The sequence below is a fragment of the Lichenostomus cassidix genome, chromosome Z (assembly GCF_008360975.1).
Source record: "Lichenostomus cassidix isolate B80296 chromosome Z, HeHo_3.0, whole genome shotgun sequence".
Taxonomy (NCBI): Eukaryota; Metazoa; Chordata; class Aves; order Passeriformes; family Meliphagidae; genus Lichenostomus; species Lichenostomus cassidix.
Genome location: NC_139511.1, coordinates 16704086 through 16726367, shown reverse-complemented (window position 1 = coordinate 16726367; position 22282 = coordinate 16704086). Strand labels below are relative to the sequence as shown.

Below are 22282 nucleotides of genomic sequence, written 5' to 3'. Positions count from 1 at the left end.
CACAGTGCCTCACCAGCACTTAGATATTACCACTCAAATATTTTGTGAATGTGTTTGTAATGAATTAAAACAAAACAGCACCATCCTGGGAGGCCATTTTAAACCAGAGACCAGATAGTTCTGTTCCTGCTCAGAAGGGTAAGCAGTATCTATCAAATGGACCTAGCAAACTTATTTTAATAAATACTTGGGGCAAAATCAGAATGCATCATATGCATCTCCCAATCTGTGATGCTCTCAAAACGCTGCTGGTGATTTTTATCCACACACTCACACTCCTTGTTCTCCTTAGAACGACTTGCAACATTTACATTTAAAGCATATTTAGACTGTATGACCTTTAAAAGCAGATGAGTTGCCCAACCACGCACCTTTGCAATACTTAAGGTGCTGGAGAAAGACTTGCAGTGCCATTATGTGCCCTTGAGCTACTAGATGAGTTACTGATCAAATGGCCTGAAATGCTGTTCTAGCTTCAGACTCATTTGGATCTTTGGTATAGTTCAGTTTTAGAATTTTAGTCAATCTACCATTTACCTGATTCCAGAAGAAAACTTCAGGCAAAAACCTCTGTGGCTTTGGAAATTAAAAATACATGACAGCCTCATTACGTTCACATGGATATACCCAGTGCTCTAGGAGACAAGGCACACTTACTTACTTGAGGCACACACAGCCTCTAGCATAACATGAAGGTATATTAACTATCTCATCAACGTCTCTTTCATGTCTTTTCTACAGTGCTTATTGAAGGTTAGAAAGCTACTTGCCCTCTTTAAGCAAAAGAAATTGAAAATTAAACATTAAAATAACTGTTTCTATGATGTCTGCTTTACCAACCACAAAACCTCTTCTAAGCAACAAAACTGTTTTGAGGTTTTCTCATTATTTTGAAATATATTATTAGACTAAGACACCTTACTAATGCCTCTGGGCAAAAGCTGATGCTGAGATAATTTTTTATTGTTGGCCCTTCCTCACTAGAAGAGTAATCTGTTTTTAAGACCATTTCTTTTACATTGTCCTCTTTCTTAACACATTTTCCTTACCATTTCACCAGAAGTTTGCTAGGATTTTATTTCCTTTCACAGAAAGAAGACACCTTAACTCAGAAATAAAAAAGGGAAGAGGATACAGTGTAGAAATTATTATCATCATACAATAGAATTTATTAGGGAAACATTACTCCTTTGTATGGCTATTTTACAATTAATAATCTCACAACTCAAATTGGTTATGAAGTTCCATATGTCAACAGTTCTAAGGTTATATCATGCTGACCTTTCGATCTGGTGGTACTTAATCTGAATGCATTTTCATGCTAACTTTTAACAATCAGAATTATTTGAACTCTGTAAGTGATGGGCAACAAACCTGGCACAGTTACTAGCTCATGACAAACTTCCCCACAAACAATTTTTCATTTTTGTAGAACCAACTTTATTAACTAATTAAATTGAAATAACCCAAAACAACCCTATCTCCATTCAGTCTCCTCTGCTGCTTGCCAACTTCATAACATAATAGTAGTTGTGAAAGCAACATTTCCATCTTTGACAATGTTTAAGATATCTTTCAAGTACTTTTTTCCAGATAGCATGCTTATACTTTGCTTCTAGCTTTTCAACCTTCCTTTTAGAAGGACCTTTAGCAACCCGATATAAAAGTTGTGGTATAAAAATTGGTATTAGTCTGCCTCAGCAGCAGTGCATCAAATAGTGATGGTCTCAAGACTACAAGAAAATGAGCTCTTCCTATAGAGATCTTGTTGCTTCCTGTTGCTTAAAAATAAAGCATCAAAAGTAGGGAACACCAAATGAAGGCAATTCTTTTAACTAAACAGTCTCCACTTCTGAGCTGGTGACACAGGCTGAAAGGAATCCCTTGAGACTATCTACTCTGGCTTGTGAGCTCAGAGCAGGATCAGCTACAGCAGGTTTGCCTAGAGCTGTGTTTAGCTGAGTTCTGGCTATGTGTAAAGATGAGAACTCCACAGTCAGTCCCACTGTTTGATCTTCCTCATAGGGAAAAAAAAAAGTTGCTTTCTAATTTCAGATTGCCCTCTCACCGGGCAGTACAGGGGAATGTCCAGCTCTCTCCACTCCCTCCCTAAGATACAGATGTATCAATATCCTGCCAAACCTTTTCTTCCCCAGGATGAACACCCCCAGCTCTGTCAGCATCTCCTCCTATGATGGGTGCTCCAGTCCTTCTGCCATAGCTGTAGCCTTGCACTGGACTCGCTCCAGTACATCCATATTTTCCTTATGGAAGAACCCAGACCTAGACCCAGCATTTCACTCACAGTGCAGAGCAGAGGGCAGGATCATGTCCCCTGACCTGATGGCAAATCTCTGCCTATTGAGCCTGGAATGCTGTTGGTCACCTCTGGTGTATGGGTGCACTGCTGGCTCATGGGCTGCTTGCAGTCCACCAGGGTCCCCAACTCCTTTTCTGCAGTTTTCAACCAATCAGCCCACTCCTTACACTATTTGCCTTTTTCCTGACTTTTAGATATCAACAATGCCTACTGTACAGCAAGAAAAATTAGGATCTGTAGGATCTGTAGGACCTGGAATGCTCTATATGAGAGGTATATTGTTGGCCAATGTCACCTAACTAAAGGAGATCAAAAATAAACATGTAATATTTTTACCCAATCAAAAAAAGTCTTGAAAGGAAAGGAAGTTTTAAATCAATCAATAAGAGTAGCTAACCACATACACTTGAATTCTTTGCTACCAGAAGTGGAGAGAAAAGAGACAGGAGTTTCATGTAGCCATGGATGTAACAGCAAAACATGTCCCAAACAGACCCCACCTTTAGAAGGTAATCTCATATTTTACATACACAAAGTTGTTTTCAAAGCTGATCTGCCAAGGTTCCCAGAACTGAAATCAAGACAGTTTACTGTCAAATACATCTCTTAAAGAAAGAAAAACAAACTAGGAATGACACCACGAGATTCATAAATCACTCTTTTCTTTTTGTCTAAAATACAGACATTGTCTTTTCAATGAATGCTGAATAAACTCTTATTTACCAGAAGACAATTGCATCTATAACATTAAACAACAGTCCATTGTCAATTTCACCACAACGATGGTATAAGGATAAAACAATCAGGATGTCAAATGTTTTCCTCATCGCTGCAACAGCTCAGAGCTACTTTCTGTCAGTAGCAAGTTTTCTGCCATACTACAATCTGCAATACAAGCTAGGCTGTGCCTAAAACCTGTTTTAATTCCTTCAAGTATACAACTCATCTGAAAAAATACAGGTGTAAAACATAAACCAGAACAAACTGGCAATAATTAATCATGCATAAATGGTGCAAAAGAGACCAGAACCTCGACTCACCAGTGTAATCCAGCACAGCTGCATACACTGAAGACAAAACACTGTTAGTCAGATCTTTTGTTCCGCTTCAACAAAACACAGAAACAAAAGCAGCAAAACTGCTATGACACCTTTTCTGTCTTTTTCAATTACAGGGTGCCATAATATTCCCTGGCACAATCAGATAGGTTCTTGTGATGACAGTTGATCATTTGCCTGCAAATTGCAGGAAACCAAACAATAGCCAATCCGTATCACTTAACATTGCACTTCTACACTCGCAATTTGTGAATTCATGAAGTGGAGTCTCAAAACAGGCTTCACCCATCACAGAGAAAGCACTTAAACATTAAATTGTAATGATTTCCATCTAAAACAGAGATGGAGACTTGAAGATAGTAAGAGATGGAAATCAAACTATGTACTAAATATGATGTAATAAAGCTGAGTTACACACTTGTATCCAAAAGTCTTGGATTAGGATGAAAATCCTTAAGTCTAATGTTATTGTTCCTGAATATACTCTGAATTTCAGAACTCACTGAAGCATACTTGATCAAAAAAACAAACGAGAACCCAGTTGCTTGAAAACAAATTTCTTTTTTCTCAATTAATTCACTAAAGTGCACAAGACAAATCCTTTTAATTTCAAAGAAGGCAATAATAGAATTCATCACAGAAAAAAGTTTATAATTAGCTTTGCAGCAGAAAGCCTGCATGCTGAATGGCAAATAGCAGTAAAGTGAGGCATGGGGGTGGGAGGGTGATCAGAACAGTAGCTGCTGATAAAGAAATGTGCTGGCAATTCATAACAGTGGGTTACTGCTTTAGATGTCAGATTTCCTAGAATAAATGGGAAGTTGCTAAGTCTCTTGATAGTGCAAGCAATTGTTGTATTTCTTCGAACAAAAATAAAAACAAAGGAAGAACTCCAAGATTGTGGAATATTGTTTACTGTTAATCAACACATCTTAACCAAAGTTTTCACAATACTCGAAGCTACATTTAAGTATACAATAGTCTCAATCACAAAAAACAAGCAGAACAATTAAACAACATAAGGCCTTAGAAGCACAGTGTGTATTGTTGGAATATTTTGTTTACAATTAGGCTTCATGTAATTAAGTTTATCTTTCATAGTTTTATTCATGGAAAAATGCATTCAAGGGAAATGCAACTTTAATTTATTTTATTATGAGTTAATAGAAAAATGTCAATATTCTCCTCTTACAACTGCTCCCACCCCACCCAGGCCTGATTAGTAAAATTTCCATACAATACTCAAAAAACAATAAGCTTTTACACTAAACATCCAAAATTAAACTTGATCAGACAACTGCAAACTTGCAAACTGTTTATTACAAAGTTGAATAAACTTCAAGGTTCTTCTTAATGACACATTGCGTCTCTAGACAATCAGTGTTTAAAACTACATGGTTCAAGAAGTCTTCTACATTTTAAAAGTCTTACTGGTTTCAAAGAGGTATTTTGTGCCCTCAGTAGCAATGATGTGAGTGATACTTGCATTACAACAATAACTTATGGCATTATTTTGGCAAGATTAGGACTCCTGAGAACACGAGTGTGTACATTTTATCATCCTGAAAGCTAAGGGACAACATGAGTACAAAGTAACTAAAATAAAACTAAGCGCAAAAGAAATGAAAAATACATTAAAAGATATCTATTTTATCCCCCTCGCCCTGTAACTGGGCATGAGTCATTTCCAGTGACTATGTATTCTTATTACATACATTAGTATATGCTCAAACTTCATGGCTATTACATTTTTACAGAACAGCTGCTTAGAAGTCTGTTTTTTAATTACACCTGTGCAACAGAGTAAGTCACAGTACACTTTGAGATGTTTAAAAAATATTTATAAACTTGGTTTTGATATGCTAAAGCACTTGGCAACACTTTTACAGCATTTGGTTTTATATAATTAAATTTTCTTACAGTACTCCTTGTGATTTTTTTTCTTTACATCTAGGAAGAAAAAAATCTCACACAAAGAAATATGAACTGCCAAGTCTGAATGCATGATCATGTAATTCCAGTTTATAACGCTGGCATTAAAACCTTCATTAATTATGTTAACAAATCATTACCTGTACATTTAATGAAGGCAACCAAGATGATTTGAAAACACAACATTCAGGTTTTAAGTTACATATTTATCAAAGTGTGCAGTTCTGCAGTGAAATGAAAAAAACATGTAAATATACAAGGAAAGTTACAAGTTCTTTAGTTCCTGTGACACAAACCTTTTTAATCTTTCAAGGTACTGTCCATAGAGTTCCACATCATTATGGCCAGCTCCTTCTACCCACAGTGGTTCTACAGGTCTCTGGCAACGCTCAAATAATGCTAGGCCATGTGAAAAGTCAATTACTTCATCTTCAGTTCCATGGATTATTAAGACAGGAGATGTTATTTTAGAAATTTTGTCAATGCTGTAAGAAAAAGATTGTATCTATGAAAACAATGGCATAGCTCTGAAATACATGGCAGCAATTTTCTTCAGGTTTCCCATCTTACAGAAACATATTGTAAAAGACTTTGTTCACAGTTATCCATACTAACAATTCACTGGATAGAACTACTTGTTAGAACTAGGGATTTATGTGTCATGTATAGGAAAATTAATTACTTCTTTACAGATACCCACTAAAATGATTAGGGACGTGAAGTGCCTAGAAGGTTTACAAAGTTGTGTAAACTTCTTCAAATCAAATGTTCCTCTTTGATATTATTCACTGATTTTTCTCTAGATATTTTATTAAACCTTAGAAAAAAATTCTGGAGAATTTTCCAAACTACCTTTTTTTCTAGTTGAAAACTTCTGCAGTAGTGAAAAATGCACGTTGAATTTAAAAAAAAATCCTACAACTTACTTTGGGAATGCATCAAAGCAGTACGTCTTCTTCGTATCAGGAAAAGCTACTCGCATTCCTGAGGTCAATGGAGAATGAAGAATTACAGCAGCACTTTCATACCTAGCAGCAAGATCCACAGATGGTACGGTTCCTATACTCTGGCCATATATAATCACATTTTCAGGGCGAATTCCATACCTAGAAAATAAAAAATGTTTTAAAAAGTAGCATATAAAGTGAAACAAACAAAACCTACAGAGCAAGGCAAAAAAAAGCATTTCTGAAGATGCAAATTTTCAGAAGGGTATCAACTATGAAACAGGAGCTGGTTGAAGAACAAGCAAGTCTGCTCTATGACACTCCTGAATAAAACACACAATTTTTTACCCTCTGCAGTAATTCTGTTCCTTATGCCTGAATGATATTGAAATAATGATTTAATTTTTTAAAATACGGATTTGTGAATGCAGGGTGACTTGCACACTAGTTGAAAGTCTTTACTACTAAGTCCAGTGAACCTACAACACAAAACTGATTAGAACCTTAATAGCTCTTTGATTATCACCAAATGAAGCATAACCAAGCCTGCAAAAATTTGGTCAGCTTTACTCTTCTGATACCTGATAAAACCTGCAAGCTGGTAACATAGTTTATAAATTTAGGGAGACTTAAAGCATGCCCATATTCAGTGTGGTCAGTATAATAATACTGTGCATTCCATGCAATAGCCAAGATGCTTGTTCTTATCAACCTAATCCATAAGCAAGACAGCCCAACAGGGAATACAGAATTCCTGTCAGATTTGAATTCCTGTCAGAATTGAAGTCAGAGCTTCCCTCCTAGTAAGAAGCAATCAACAGGGGTAAACAAAAGACATATCCAGTTAACAGTTATACAAGTCATATTTAATGTATTTTTCTGCATTAGTGTGAATACAAAGAGCAACTGCTACCCAAATAACATGGAAAAAGACTGTAAGGAGAACAGCAATGTGGCCAGAACAGTGCCTGCAACAGAAATAAGCTGCTGATACATTGCCCTGTACTAACCAGGTACTCTTAGCACAGATCAGACTGCAACAGTGTATTCCTTGGAACACAAAGTATCTTGAATTGGAAGGGATACGACATTGCATTAAAAATAAAACCAAGAAAACTCCATACACAAAAACCTGCAAACCCAACAACAACCGCCCTCCCCAAATACCCACAAAACCCACCAAACAAACCATGAAAAAAAGCCCCAAACCCCAAAACTAAGCCAAAACCCCCAAACCTAAACCATTGTTCTCATGCATTATCAAAAATCTGTTCAAATTTTTAAGTAAGAGCAGCCTAGCTCTCAGGCAAGGTCTGCTATAACATCCTCCAAACCACAACAGAACAGCATGAGGTAAGTTTGATGTTTGCCACTATAACACTAAAAAGAAATAAAAATCAAGTGTAGGAAAGTGCACCTGTTACCTCATCTACAATAAATGCATTCACATTTTCTGTGAACACTATGTAACAACACCCATACCCAAACAGAAGTTATCAAATTAGTGTACTTTGCATACCTCCAGTACAGTTATCAGGGGACCAGAAGCAATGAAAAATTCTCCAATACCTTATAAACATGGGTAAATAAATGTATAGTAACTGTTCAGGTAACCAAACACTAAAATCAATAGAGTCTAAAAGACTCAAAATCAGGAACATAAGGAAAAAGGATGTTTCACGTGTACCAACCAACAAAACAGCTCCCCCCAAGTCCACAAGCACTTTTCAATAAGCTAAAAAACATCCCCTAAGTTGCATCAGTATATAATACACAGTTAATAAAAAAAAAAAATACATCTAGGAAGATTTCAAGATTGTAGTATTACTCAAATGTTACATATCAGTAACAGAACTCATTAGGCATGCCAACAACTTGCTAAATTTGGTTTCAAATCCACTGTTCACATCAAACACTCTATTTAATATTCACCTTTTTATTTAAATTGGGTTCTGACAGAGCAAAACGTAAAAGCTTTTAAAGTATTAGCACAGAGACAGCCTCTGACACAGGAATCTTGCTGTATCATGACTACTTAATTACTACCAGAGTTTCCTAGAAAGAGTTTCTAGCCATAATTAGAACATGATCAAATTAGGACACCTAAAACACTGAGTTTCAATTATCAGTGTGGAACTACTAGCAGGTCCTCCACCTCACAATAGCTCTCAAGGAATAAGCAATTTCAAGCATTAAAAAGATTTTCTCAAAACTCCTACACACAAAACCACAATAAATTAAAGCTTTGAAACAAAAAGAAATCTGCTGCCTTCACTGTTTCTGCATCTCCTCTGAAACACCTGAGAACAGCTTAGCACCTATCCTTTTAAAATTAATCTCCCAAGTCACATCACAGTTGTCCATTCTGAAAGTATGGCCTTCCCACCTTCCCATATAATCTGAACAAAACTTGCATTAACACCTGACACTTTGCATTATTAGTACGGCATACTGTTTCCACAGCACATTATGATATAACACAGTTTTCAAATAATAAGCTTAACACAGTTTTCAAATAATTAACCTTGCCAATTATCTCACTTGCATTTCTATGGATTTTGAGCTTTACAAGATACAGGCCATTGAACAGGAATTTAAATCACAACTTAAAATTATACTTGGGAACATATATTCTCCTCTCATTATTCTTTCCCCTATTTTTTGATCAAATTCCTTCAGCCTAAAGAGAGATAAATGATGGCTACAAAATAATAAGCCAAGAAAAACATTTACGATATCTGGATTAAAGTAATCCTCTCTCCATCACAGTCAAGTAGATGGTCTCACAGTGCCCATCAGAAACTATATGTTTTGCAATCTGTAAACTAAAATAATGAGGTCAATAACCAGAAGTGGTGGTTCAAAGTAAACTGCTGAATATTCTGGCTTGAAGAGGAAAAAAAAAAACCTAAAAATTCAACCCCCCTCCTCCCAAATAACAAACTCCAAGCAGCTTGGAAAACAGAGACCACCATCTGCTGCTTCCAGTCTTCCCTCTTCTCTTGAACAGGTGTAGTGGGCTGACCCTGACTGGATGCCAGGCACCCACCAAAGCACTTCTCTCACTCCACAGCTGGACAGGAGAGAGAAAATCTTACAAAGGGTTCATGGGTTGAGATAAGGACTGGGAGATATGCCTCATCAAATACCTTCATGGGCAAAACCAGCTAGAATTAGAGATATTAATTGAATTTATTACTAACAAAATCAGAGCAGGATAATGAGAAGTAAAACAGACTTCAAAAACATCTTCTCCCCACATCCTCTCCTTCCCAGTTCCACCTCCTCCCCTGCAGCACAGGGAGACAGGGAATGGAAATTCTGGTCAGTTCATCACATGGTCTTACTTACACTGCTGAGGGAGAAGAGTCATGCCCCTGCTGCACCATGGGGTCCCTCCCATGGGAGACAGTTCTCCATTAACTTCTCATCCTGAGCCCATCCCACAGGTACCAGCATCCCTCAAATGTCTGCAGTGGGGGTCACTCTACCACAGGGTGCAGTCCTCCAAGGACAGGCTGATCCAGTGTGGGCTCCTCCCTCCACAGGCCTCCCATGGGGTCACAGACCCCTCTCAGGCGTAAGTCTGCCCTGGTATGGGGCTCCCCCACAAGCTGCAGGTGGATCTGTGCATCCCCATGGACCTCCAAGGGCTGCAGGGAAACAGCTGCTGCACCATGGGCTGCAGGGGAATCTCTGCTCCAAAGCCTGGAGCACCTCCTGCTCCTCCTTCTCCACTGACCTTGGTGTCTGCAGAGTTGTTACTCTCACATGTTCTCACTTCACTCTTCTCTGGCTGCAATAACTGCACAATGATTTTGGTTTTTTCCTCTTCTTCTTAAATACGTTGTCACAGAGGCACTACCACCCTTTCTAACTGGCCCAGCTGTGGCCAGCAGCACATCCATCTTTGGAGCTGGCAGAGACTGGCTCTGCCAGAACCTCTGGCAAGTTCTCACAGAAATTGCCCTTGTAGGCCCCCTGCTAAAAAGCCTGGCCATGCAAGCCCAATACAACAGGCTTCTGAAACGGTTGGGAATAAGAAAGAGCCCAACTGTTTCTCTGTTGCTATCTCTCAAAAGTATCACTTTATAACGTGAAACAGAAAAATTCTTGAAAAGATAACTATTGTTAAGTTTCCTATTGATAATATTTGTCTACTCCTTTTGATTGACTCATAAATGCCTGTTAAACTCCAAGAAGTTTTATATCAAATTAGCAGTTGACTACACACTTGGTCTCTCAAAGGAGGAGTATCAAGAGAAAAAGTGGCAGTAACGTTGTTCTCTTAATCAGTGCCTTATAACTACAGGCTATTCCGGGGAAGAGGAATGTGACATTTACAGAGCCACATGCTTTAAGTAGTTCTTCTGGTTACAAGGGGTCAAAGACATGTTGTAAAAACTGTTGCTATCTTTGAAAGCTCGCTACGTTGATAATAGGACTAATGCAAACACTGTTGTCCACTTAAGTAATCTTAGATAACTTCTGTCAGCACAGACATGCCTTCAGTTTGAGGTGATGGTAATGGCGGGTGTTTTTAGGTTTGGGGATTTCTTTTTTTTATGCCATAATTACCAAAAAGGACCTTGGAACAAAATCTTGAAAAGTAGCTATGCATAGATATACCTTTTTAGAGAATGCACTCTTTCAGGCACAAGCTGTTCTGGGCAGAATCTGGTACAAAAATTGATAGATATTTTCTGCAGTTTAAAGGCTGACTGCAACATCCTTCTCTTTCCCAGAGCAATTGATATTTCAATTCCTTTGATGTTAGATATTACAAGAAATGCCCTTTGCTAAACACTTATCTTAGTGGTGGTCCACCTTTTCTCTACCACTCCATTCTCTTTTTTTCTCTTCATGTAATCAAAGAACAGTTTGAATTGGAATATGATATAGTCCAGGCCCCTGTTGTAGGGAGGGAATATTCCACTAAACCAAGTTGCTCAAAGTGCTGTCTGACCTTTCCTTGAACATTTTAACTGGATATACATCACTTACATTGGATATTCACTTTATTTCATATTTTCGTTGGATATATACCACATTACTATGACGTGCAATATGCAAACTATAAAATGCATGTCTGGCTGTAACAAGCTAGGTAGAGTTTTTTGTTTCTTTGGTTTTTTCCTTTTTTTTTAACTTCAGTTACCTTTAAGAAACAAATACCAGCAGAAATTACCATGCTACACTTTGGGCTCTTAAAAAATACCTGCTATTATCTGGATATACCTAAGGGACACAAAGTAATTTATTTTTTACTTCTGAGCTACTGCTCTTGATCTAGAAGACTCAATTGCTTTACAATAATGAAATAAAGTATCGATAAAGTCAACTTTAAACAGGTACATTTTTCATGGTACCTTTTCAGGCTTGCACTAATGAAGAGTCACTAGATGCTCTAGAGAAGCTACCGTTTGTGAAGCTATTGCAACACACCCATTTAGAAAACTGACGTAGCACTTGGGGCACGTGGAAAAAGGGAGACATCCTGAGGGAATTTTCAATGCACCTTCAGAATCTCTTGTCATTATGGGCATAACACATGAAATTACAGCTGCAAGTTGCAGAACATGAAAGGCATGAACATTATCCACACCTTTTTAACTATCAACATTCCAGGCCATGAATAAAAATCAGGAGCACACAGCTCTTCCTCAACTGATGTGCACACTCCCCTCCTTGTGTACACAATATTTTACATTGGGAGAAGAAAAATGGAGCTATGTTTTATGCGAGGCAAGCCCATTGTCCACATAGTAATCAACAAACTGCACTTTCTCTGACTCTCTCATGACAGTTTGGCCTTTTCTAAACTTTAAAATGCCAACTTTGAAATGCTTTAAAATATACTTGTTCTATTGTCAGGATTTCTCTTCCATGATAATTGAGCTACTTTTTCCCATCAATTTAAATAAAAGCTCAATTTCTCTCCAGAAGTACAAAGTTACAGTACCTCAACTCCTAGCTGAACCCTCCACCCCTGCCACTTCGGAATGAAAAAAAAGTAATTTGTGAATTGTCAAATGAACACTTCTAGACAACATCCCAACAGATTCAATACTATTCCTATTCCTGGCCGTTCAAATTATGGACATTTTGTCCACTTTGACACATCATCTGATGGTGAGATTTACCCCTCAATTTTTCAATTATTTACTGTCCATGATAAACAATAATGAAAGGACTGTTTGGCTTCTTACAGGTAAATCTGGTCATGAAGCAATTCTGGCAAGTCTTCAGAGGTTTCTGAATGAGTGCCACTTGCCCTGTATTTGCCTGGGGCTGGTTAAACCTTTCCACCCTTGCTAGGGTGTCATCAAAGGCTTTCAGAGACCAGAACAGCAGAGAACAGGCGTATCCCAAAATGACTTCTGGTATTTCAACACTTGGTAGCTATGACAGTCAGAAAAAGAATGTCCTCACTTGCAGCTTTTAAATTGCCCCATGCACATGAATATACAATAATGTACAACTTTTCCAAACCTCCTGAAGGCATTGAATCACACTGCCTTCTTTCATGGCCATCATCCACACAGGCAGCTACTGTAGCAACTGCTTCCTATTAAAATACTCAAAGAAGGTAAAGAATAGGGACACAACTCAGCTTCTGCTGTTTACCTCTTCTGATGGGCTGCCAAACTAACTTTCTGTATTCACTTACATGAATGCTAATATTCACAGCAAAATCTCATCATCACCCTCAATATGAGTTCCAGGGTATTTGACCCCGGGTGTCCAGTCCCCACTGGATAGCTGTGCTGATTTACAGGTGAGTAAGCAGATTGTCCTTTCAAGATACAAAACTTAAGATGCTAGCAAGGCTTCACCACAAGCAGTTTCGTTGACTATAGAATTAAGTCCACATCAGCAGTTCAATTACCCCAGAAACGCCTTTTATTGCTGGGTTCTGAGATCCCATTTTCCAGGACAAGGAATGCAGGGAGCTATGGGCAACTGTGATCAACTTTGAAAGGTAACTTCTCCACTCTTCATCCTGTCACAAACTGTGAGGCACAGTTTAAAACTCTAGGGTCTCTCTCTTATATCATCTCATCAACAAGAATTTCCAAGGAGTTACAACTATACTTACATTTATCCTGAAAACAATCCATTGAATTAATTTGTTTTTGCAGAATTAGTTATATTAGTTAAAGATGGTGCCAGTGTGACACTGACAGAATAGGCTATAACTGTGAAAGTGAATCAAGGCTGCAGCAAATGCTCAAGGGCTCCATTCTGGTCCAGATATTAATACAGTATTTTAATACAGCAGAGCACTGTCTCAGGGCTCAAGAGAATAGCATGGATGGATAACCAAACTGTGAGACAGTATATCCAGAGTCATGTGCTGAACATCCAGCATTCAGATGCAAGGATGAGACCAGGTCTGCCAATTGGAAGGCTGTTCTAAGTACTACAGGTGTAACTAGTAACACCAATCTCTTTTCAGCAGTAGACCAAATTCAGTTCACATTTGGGAAATCCACAAGATAGGCAGACCAACGCAAACTTTATACACTCTACAGAACTCCTAATTTCTATAGGTCATGAAGATACCAAAAAAGGCAGACAAAAAAAAGGGACTGAGGTGAGGTCATTCTTGAATGTAAGAATATTTCATAGATGTAAGATATATTTAGAGGCCCCTCATGCACTCAAAAAAGAGCATGCTTAGATAGGGCATTACGATCGTAGAACAGTTTGGGTTGGAAGGGACCTTTAAAGATCCTGTAATTCCACCTTCCCTACATGGGCAGGGATACCTTCCACTAAACAAATTTGCTGAAAGTTCCATTCAATCTGGCCTTGAACACTTCCAGGGATGGGGGAGCTGCTCACAATTTGTCTGAGCAACCTATTTTCTTGGCAACTTCTCTGGGCAATCTGTTCCAGTGCCTCATCACCCTCACAGAAAAGAATTTCTTTCTTATTTCTAATCTCAATCTATCCTCTTTTACTTTAAAGCCATTAGCCCATGTCCTGTGAATTATGAACAAGTTGTTTAGAGAAAGTACACTACATTGTTTAAGAATTGAGGTGAGAATTCAAACTGCAATTACATTTCCTTGTAGGTTTTCTGCTCAAACATTCATTATGAGGAGGAAGAGACAATAATTACAAATTAGTTTATAAAACAGAGCCTGTAAACTGACATAAAATAGCATGTTTCACTTCCTAGTTATCTTCCATTTTCTGTTACATTTAAATAATTCAGATTGTCTTCTATATTGTTCACAAACCACCTCTGGTAAATGTTACTGAGTATTTCACCAAGTAGCTAACTTACACATTACCTACCACCTACAAACTATAGTCAGCACTGCACCTATTGCAGCTCTTCTCTTATGGAAAAGTCATAGGTCACCTTTCCACTGTAATAAAAATAAACATCAAAACCTAATCTAACTACATAGTATGCATTTTTGAATAGATGAGGCTGAAAACCTGTCCCCTGCGGTTGAATGAGGTTTATGATAATAAGCTTTTCCCCAACTTTAATACATGAATAAAACATGCGTCTTTGAAAAGCAGTATCATACTGCTGTTATAATATAAAAGAAATGTGAGACAGTGTGTGTATTTAAAACAGTGAAAAGGGATAATCCACTCAATACTATATTGATGAAGTTCTAAACTCGCTGTGACAACTACCAGGCTCCAGGATTTAGAGTCAACATGTCCTTACACTAAGTCATACCCCTGATACTATAATTATTACACAGGATGCTTCAGTTGCAATGATCAAGCCATAACAAAACCCTTAATGGTTTTACATCTTTTTGGTGTAAAATACACAATGTATTGGGATTTTTTTGGTGAGCAGCTAGTCTTATGATTGCATACTATTTAAAAAAATAGTCTTTGTAGTGTGGGTATTTGCAACATGAGAAGAATATTGACCTAAATGGAACAAATTACAGTGAAAAATGCTCTCAGGTTAGAGAAACTGCATTTATTTGGTGCAGGATTGTTGCCTGTTTCAATGAATGCGTTCTACTATTTTATCACCCACAAACCCACAGGCTTAAAACACACAAAGTGATGAAATAACGTCCTTCCATTTCCATCTTTTCTTGTCCCTTTTTATTCTACTTGAGTTAACACCACTGCTCCAAATTCCTCTTTTCTTTTATCTCCGTAATGTATCTACACAGATCCATTACCACCTCTCCTGCACATTATATTTTGTGAAGATAGCTTTCTATATAAAGCAAAAAGATGTTTCTCTCTTTGGAAATGCTGTAGCTGCTAGCTGGTATTCTGAAACAAAGGTGATCTCAACACCACACAGAAATACAGAGTTTCACCAAATTCTCTTGTACCAGCTTTTACACTGTCCCTCCCTACAATAAAAGAAGGTGATGGAAATTATCTGAAAAAACAACCCGCAATTTCTCACATCCACATCACAACAGTGGGTCAGTTACTGGGGAATCAATTATTATAGATTTTTCCCACCTTTTCAGTTTTTGCAGCTGAGAAGATTCCAAACTGTGACAATAAAGATTATCCTCTAATTATTCAAGACTAAACCACAGCTTATAAATTTAAGTCCATTTCAATTTTCCCAGTATATAAGTAGTATACACTGATCCTGATTAACACTGACAATGCCTTCAGCACAAGGCACCACCACTCAGCTTGGATATGAATTCACTAATTCTAAAACACAGCACCGCTGTTTAAACTACTGATACACACGAAGTAAAACCATTTGACAAGCATACTGTGAAAGAAAAATGGCAACTAATTCCTTACCTTGTTCTAAGAGCCACCCAAGCAGCATCAATGTCAGCGTACAGATTCTTCTCTGTTGGCTTCCCAGAACTTGCACCATATCCAGAATAATCATAGGAGAATATGTTGCAATTAATCCGTGAACCCAGTCCTATATAAAAGCTGCTCATCTGACCCAGGTCAACAGCATTTCCATGTGAGAAGAGTAAAGTGTACTTGGCGTTAGGTGAGCAACGCACAAACATGCAGGCAATCCTGTTGCCTTTACATGTTCTAGTCATGAAGCACTCAATGGCATCTTTTTCTCTGGAAGAATACTGCCAGTCTGCTCGCTCTGAGAGATGTAAAGTCCAGCGACTACCACTCTCATCACACATCAGTGTGTATGTGGGATCAGGAGGTAAGAATGCCAGCTTGGAGGCAATTTTCCCTGGGCATGGTGGACAACAGAACAGGCAACACAGTTCACTAAAGGAAAGATTATTCATCTTCTAGTCTGAAACAGGAAGAAAGAATGGTATCAGTTTCCAGGTACAATCCTACATTAAAAAAACCCGAACTTAATAAAAAATATAAACACAACATCTCTAGAAAACAATGCATAATTTTTGAACGTTTAACAAAATACAGCTTTAAGTAAATATATGTACATTTCCATCTAATATCTAATTTGATATTATTAGTTACTTCACAGTGAGCATATAATTAAGGAGGAGTAATAACTCTAAAGCACCAGACAGCAAAAGTAAAACATGATTACCCAGGGAAGGAATAAGCGTGAGTTTTGGAGTTTCTTTGGATGAAATAAAGTTCGTCATCTTAAGACAATAAGAAAAGTGTTCTTCCCATTGACAAACGCATATGTTACAAACGATTAAAATATATTGCAGAGTGGCAGTATACTAAGGGTATGCAGATTTCTGCAGCCAAAGATCACTACATCATTTCCTAAATACAGAGCATATGTGTTGCAATCACGAGGTATGGGCCCCTGCAAGCACTATCAGAAGTACGAAAGGTGTGTGAAGGTCAAAACTTGGAAGACAGGATGATGCTTCTGGCTTAGCAAACACTGTACAGCTTTGGTACTGCTAAAATGTAGCCAAAAACTTACCTTTGCTCCACATACTTGCTGACATAAATATTTCCAAAGCCTTCAAAGAAATTCTTAGCACACAAGAATTGGGTTTGTATTAATGACACAACTGGGAAGGTTTTTCATGCTTTAAGACAAACATCCTGAACTAAATGCTCTACCACAGATATTTGTTAACAGAATATTATCTATAGTACCAATTCAAAGCATGGGTTTTAAGAGTGGGGGGAGAAGAAAAAACTAAAGGGACCTATACCCAAAGCAAGCTATGTAAAGACACAGTTGCCCTTAAAGCAGACATGGTGTCTTCTTAATTCAGAGAGACGGGGGGAGAAAAATCCTTGTGGAAATACTTTTTCTCAGAGATAAAAATCTGACAAGTACCATGCTGGAAAACATCTCACCTACAATAAGCATTTACACTACTTTTCTTGTGTTAGGGCATCTGACATTTCACCTGAATTTAAACAACTTTTTCACACCAAATCTATCTACAGGTCTCAAGCTCGTCTCCTAACAGCTCCCTGTGAATGTAAACACTTTCACAGTTTCACATACCAGTTTTGATTCAAGCTACAAAACAAGCAGATTTCAGTTGTCTACAGTACCATGCTGTTCCAGAAATATTAGGGTCATCCAACAATAAAATCTTACTTCCGACTGTGATACCTTACAAAATTTAGATCATATTTCAAATTTTGTCCTTTAATTTGTAGAGAAGCATAGTGTTCATGCATAAATTTCTTTCTAAGAAAGCTTAAAGGACACTGCTGCAAAAACACTTTAACATATATCACAGAACAACTATCCATATTTTGGATGCGTGAAGGCTCTTTTCCTGATGGTAGAGTATGAATGCATATTGCACACAATGTTACATGGGGCATACTTTTGGAGCAGCAAAAACAGGCACAGTGAGACAGTCTGACAAACAGCACGAGCACTCTTGGAATACTACAAAGAAAAAGAACACAAAAAAGGAGACTGCTGCAGCTAAAGATTTTCACCCCAGGTCTCTATTTTTCTTCAAAAGAGGGAAACCACAGATGCTTAGATATGGCAGATCAACATTACCAGTTTAGAGGAGATGGCAGGAAGTACTGATCAGCTCCCATAAGAAGGTAGATAGGCTCCTAAAGAAGATCCTGAATAAAAGACCATATTCTTGCCAGCTAAATGTAACAATCTCACGTATCTCTGTAATCAGCATAATTAGTCACTCATATTTGCAACAACTTATCCCTGTCAAATGAGATTATGTGAACATTAAGTTTGATTTACACCCACAAATCAGGATAAGGAAGGAGTCTATGGAAGAAGTCTAGGTATTAGCAAAAGGTTTGGGTTGTCTTATGTACAGTAAAAACTCTATTGTTTTGGGGTGGGTTTTTTTTGTTCCTTCTTTGCTTCTCTTACAGGTTTGAGCACCAAAGAAGCAACTTCTTTCACCACTACTTAGTAAGTTCATGTTCACAGTCCAGAGTCCTGTGATGCCTCAACATGCTTTTTTTCCAAGTACTCATGACCTAATACACAAAACTACTTACATTTCCATCAGAAAGTATTAAATAGATCTGTTCCGAGTGTGTTTTCCCACCTTTTCAGAAAAGCTGAAGGCAAAGTAGGGATATTTTACTTTATTTAAGAGGGTGTTTATTATTCTTTTGTGAAAAAATTAAAATAATATCTACCTCCAAAAGTGAGATATAAATAGCTTGTTCTGCCCAGGAACATCAGATTGCACTCTATACCCGCATACCACGATAGCTACAGAATTTCATATTTCTTCCCAATACACTTGTCAGAAATAATTAGGACAAGAGTTTACATTATTTGTATGTATCAACAGCCCAGCAACACTACGAATATGATCTCACTCAGAAAATATTTGCTATTTGTCAAAGTAATTTCAGAAGACTGAAAGCTGGCCTGTGGGATCCACACACAGGGCAGCACTGCAGTAAACCACAGTTAATCAGCTCATATGGTGGCACTGTCCCCCAAGATAGCTTAAATGTGCTAAAAATGGGCTGTCACCAGATATGGCAAACAACATGCTGAAGACCACAGATGAAGTATTATTTCTCCCCTGTGCTAGACTAATGCAGGCTTTATATATTGATCTTTTAATCTAATGGAAAATATGTCTACTGAAACTAAAGATTCTGATTCCAGGGTCATTTTCCAACTAAATCATAAGAACAATTCTTTTCTTTAAAACAAATATGTGCTACTTTTTTCACTCACAAGACCCAAGAAAAACAGCAGGTCACAAACTGAACCAACTTGACACAAAACACCTAAATTTACACAGGAGAACAGTTCCAACTAAATGCAAACAATGTTTCTATTATACTAGAACTGGTTTGTCATTCACTGTGATGGATTGTATTCACATGAGTGTGTGAATGCTCTGGATGTGTGCTTTATCTGGGCTCTTAGTGAAGCTGAGGTAAAAACAACTCTGACCACAGATTACCTTAAGCACATGGTTCCACAAGTACAGATGAGTAACTTAAATGGGACTCATTTGACTAAGATATGTTGGGAATACCTAAGGTACAGTCTAATGACTTCTGAGCATGCATGATGTAAATCTCTGTGCTCATTACAGCATCATCAGATTCAGAGATCAACACATCCCAACAACACAACTATCTCACCTTCTACTGGACATTTCAGTAGCAATAAAAATGCCAGTGCTGTTCTGCAAACATAGTTCCTACTGCTGGTAAAATACACTAACAATGAAAGTACACAATAAAGAAATATACATCCCCTTTAAAATTATACTGCGTTTTTCATAGTAATTAAGCACAAAAATTCTGTGCAAGAAACTGCAGAGAACCTTGCTATTGCAGCAATAGAGGCTAAGAAATAACACAGTATCACTTATCCCTTCTGGGATAGCTTTCAAAACAAAGGTCAGAGCATTTTATCAATTTTATCTCTTTAATTCTCTTATGAATAAAGAACTAACATATAAAATTACAAATGTAAAATTGCCCACAGGCAGTAATTTCAGTTCATTCTTTGCAATTAGCCTTCTCATAAAGGCTGACAGAAGAAGGGGGGAAATATCTATTTAATCTTAAAGAATGCCTCAAGTATTTATCTTGTGATTCCTAGGATAACATAAATGTAGTTTTCTCATATAAGCAATTATTCCTATCCTCCTATCTAAGTAAATCATAACAAGAACATGGAATCTATTATTCACATCTTGGAGTACTTCACTATGCATTAGTCTCAAAAGCAGCCCAACCCTTGTAAATGCTTATCTAGAAATCTTATATTTACATTAAATATAAATTATTCTAATTTTACATTTAAAATTAAATTGCCTATTTCATACAAACTATTCACAAGAACAAAGTCAATAAATATTGCTGCTGGTTTGGAAATGTAAGTGTTTTTCTAACCATAACGGGCAAGATATTAAAATTGTTGGGGTTTTTTGTTCAGTTGCTGTTTGTGTGTATGTTTCAGTTGTGGGTTTGTTGTTTGTGTCATTATATACTGCTGAAACAAGAAATTCTAAAGCATTTTCCTTCACACGGTCATTGAACACAATGCAATGAAAACCTGAGTTCAAGCCATAGCTGAAGTACACGTATTTATTTCAACATCTGTGTTATATTAAAAATGGAACAGAAGGATGTGAACATCCTTTAACTAGTTCAATAGTTGAAGCAACAAATGCGTAGTGAGAAAGAAGGTACTAGTGTCTGATTAAGTATCACACAGAAAGATTAAAAGAATATTAAAAAAGAACACACAGTAAGTCCAGAAAACAACACAAGGGAAGTTACTCAATTATGAAAAAGCCAAACCAAGAAACACTGTGAAGTAATTATTTAAGGTAGTTTCCACAGAAAAAAGCATCCCACATGGAAACAGAGAAGCCTGACGGAACTAAAACCTCATCTTGGTTATTTCATTATAAAAAAATAAACAGCTCTGCTAGTCTCACAAATTCTATCTTAACTTGCATACAGAGACATTATTTGTCCTCTGTTGGTTACTTCGCAGGCATCAAAAACTAATGGCACAGTTGCAAGAACAAAGGGAATACAGGAAACACCAACTGAGAAATCCAGACATTCCTTATCACCTGAAGAACAAACTAACCCTCTAAAGGCTCCAGATAGACAACTGCGGGATTAAGTGGATTACATAATGCCTTGCAAGCTCGCAGCAAGACTCAGCAGCCCGGCGGAGCTCCGCTGAAGCCCCGCTGTGCCTCAGCCGCCCAGCCCGTGTCCCAGCGCGCAGAGCGGCCGGCCACGGCACGGAGCTCCGCCCTTAACCCCGCTCTGCGGTCAGGGGGCTCGCTTCCCATTTCCGCAGTCGTGAACTTTCCGGGCACATTTCTAAGCAAATACTTGGAATTTTTAAATTAATAATACCTGAGAGCAATGTGGAGGCCAGCGTCACTCCCACCCTCGACAGCAGAAGCTGAAGGAATACATTTAGCCAGGCTGGCGGGAACTAAATTAAGTCCTCAGGTGTCTGCATCTGGGAAGGGCTGCACCGAAGTCCACAGCAGTGACTCAACGGCACTGTTTGGAGCCGCGAAACGCCAGACTTTAACAAGCGCTTCAGGAGTCAGGGCGCCCATTTCCAACAAAGGCGCCCAGGGCAGGACCACGGAGACTGAAGCGCCGGGACTGACCGCCCACAGCACCCCAGCCCCTGAGGCACACGACACCCGCAGAGTCCCCCGAGCCCAGCGACACAGGCTGGCGGGCGGGAGGGTGGCCGGGCCCGGCAGCTCCCCGCCCGGCTGTACCGGAGCCCGGAGCCCCGCCGCCCGCCTCTCTGAGGGCACGCCGGAGCTGCCGCGGGCCTTTCCGCTCGCCCCGGGGCCGCCGCACGACGGGCCGCGGGTCCGAGCGGGGCGAGAGACGCGGACGGACCCGCGAGGAGGAAACAACTCGCCCACACACTGCCCCAGCGGGTCAGCCGCACACCGCCCATACCCGCAGAGCCCGGGAGGGCAGCCCATACCTGCACCAGGCGCTCCGCTCGGCGGCCCCGCGCTCTCCCGACCGCCGGGTCGGCGGGCTGTGCGGACGCCGGCTGTGCTGAGTAACGGCGCGGCGGCAGGCGGCTCGGCTCCCCGGCCCCGGCCGCAGAACGCGCGGCCCTGGCAGCGCTGAGCCCGCCCCGCGCAGCCTCG

The 22282-nt window shown here is 38.9% G+C and overlaps 1 protein-coding gene across 2 annotated transcripts; it reads right to left on the bottom strand.

The window, feature by feature from the left end:
• Nucleotides 1-4276: 4276 nt before the first annotated feature.
• On the bottom strand, nucleotides 4277-22250 carry ABHD17B (abhydrolase domain containing 17B, depalmitoylase). Of its 2 annotated transcripts, none has more exons than XM_085043354.1 (4): nucleotides 22111-22250; nucleotides 16026-16500; nucleotides 6237-6416; nucleotides 4277-5795 (listed from the first exon to the last, which is right to left on the bottom strand). In XM_085043354.1, the coding sequence occupies exons 2-4, from the start codon at nucleotides 16490-16492 to the stop codon at nucleotides 5576-5578; spliced, it is 867 nt and encodes a 288-aa protein (XP_084899480.1). In that variant the 5' UTR covers nucleotides 16493-16500; nucleotides 22111-22250; the 3' UTR covers nucleotides 4277-5575. The 2 variants fall into 2 exon arrangements, with proteins under 2 accessions (XP_084899480.1, XP_084899481.1); XM_085043355.1 differs by lacking the exon at nucleotides 22111-22250 and adding an exon at nucleotides 21510-21648.
• Nucleotides 22251-22282: the final 32 nt, after the last annotated feature.

What these genes read in the sequence shown, in the direction of transcription:
- ABHD17B (XM_085043354.1), bottom strand. Translation starts at nt 16,492, where the DNA reads ATGAATAATCTTTCCTTTAGTGAACTGTGTTGCCTGTTCTGTTGTCCA. An exon ending in TGGGTGGCTCTTAGAACAAG is followed by an intron (nt 6,417 to 16,025) that starts GTAAGGAATTAG and finishes TTTATTTTCTAG; the next exon opens with GTATGGAATTCGCCCTGAAA. An exon ending in TGCTTTGATGCATTCCCAAA is followed by an intron (nt 5,796 to 6,236) that starts GTAAGTTGTAGG and finishes TTTTTCTTACAG; the next exon opens with CATTGACAAAATTTCTAAAA.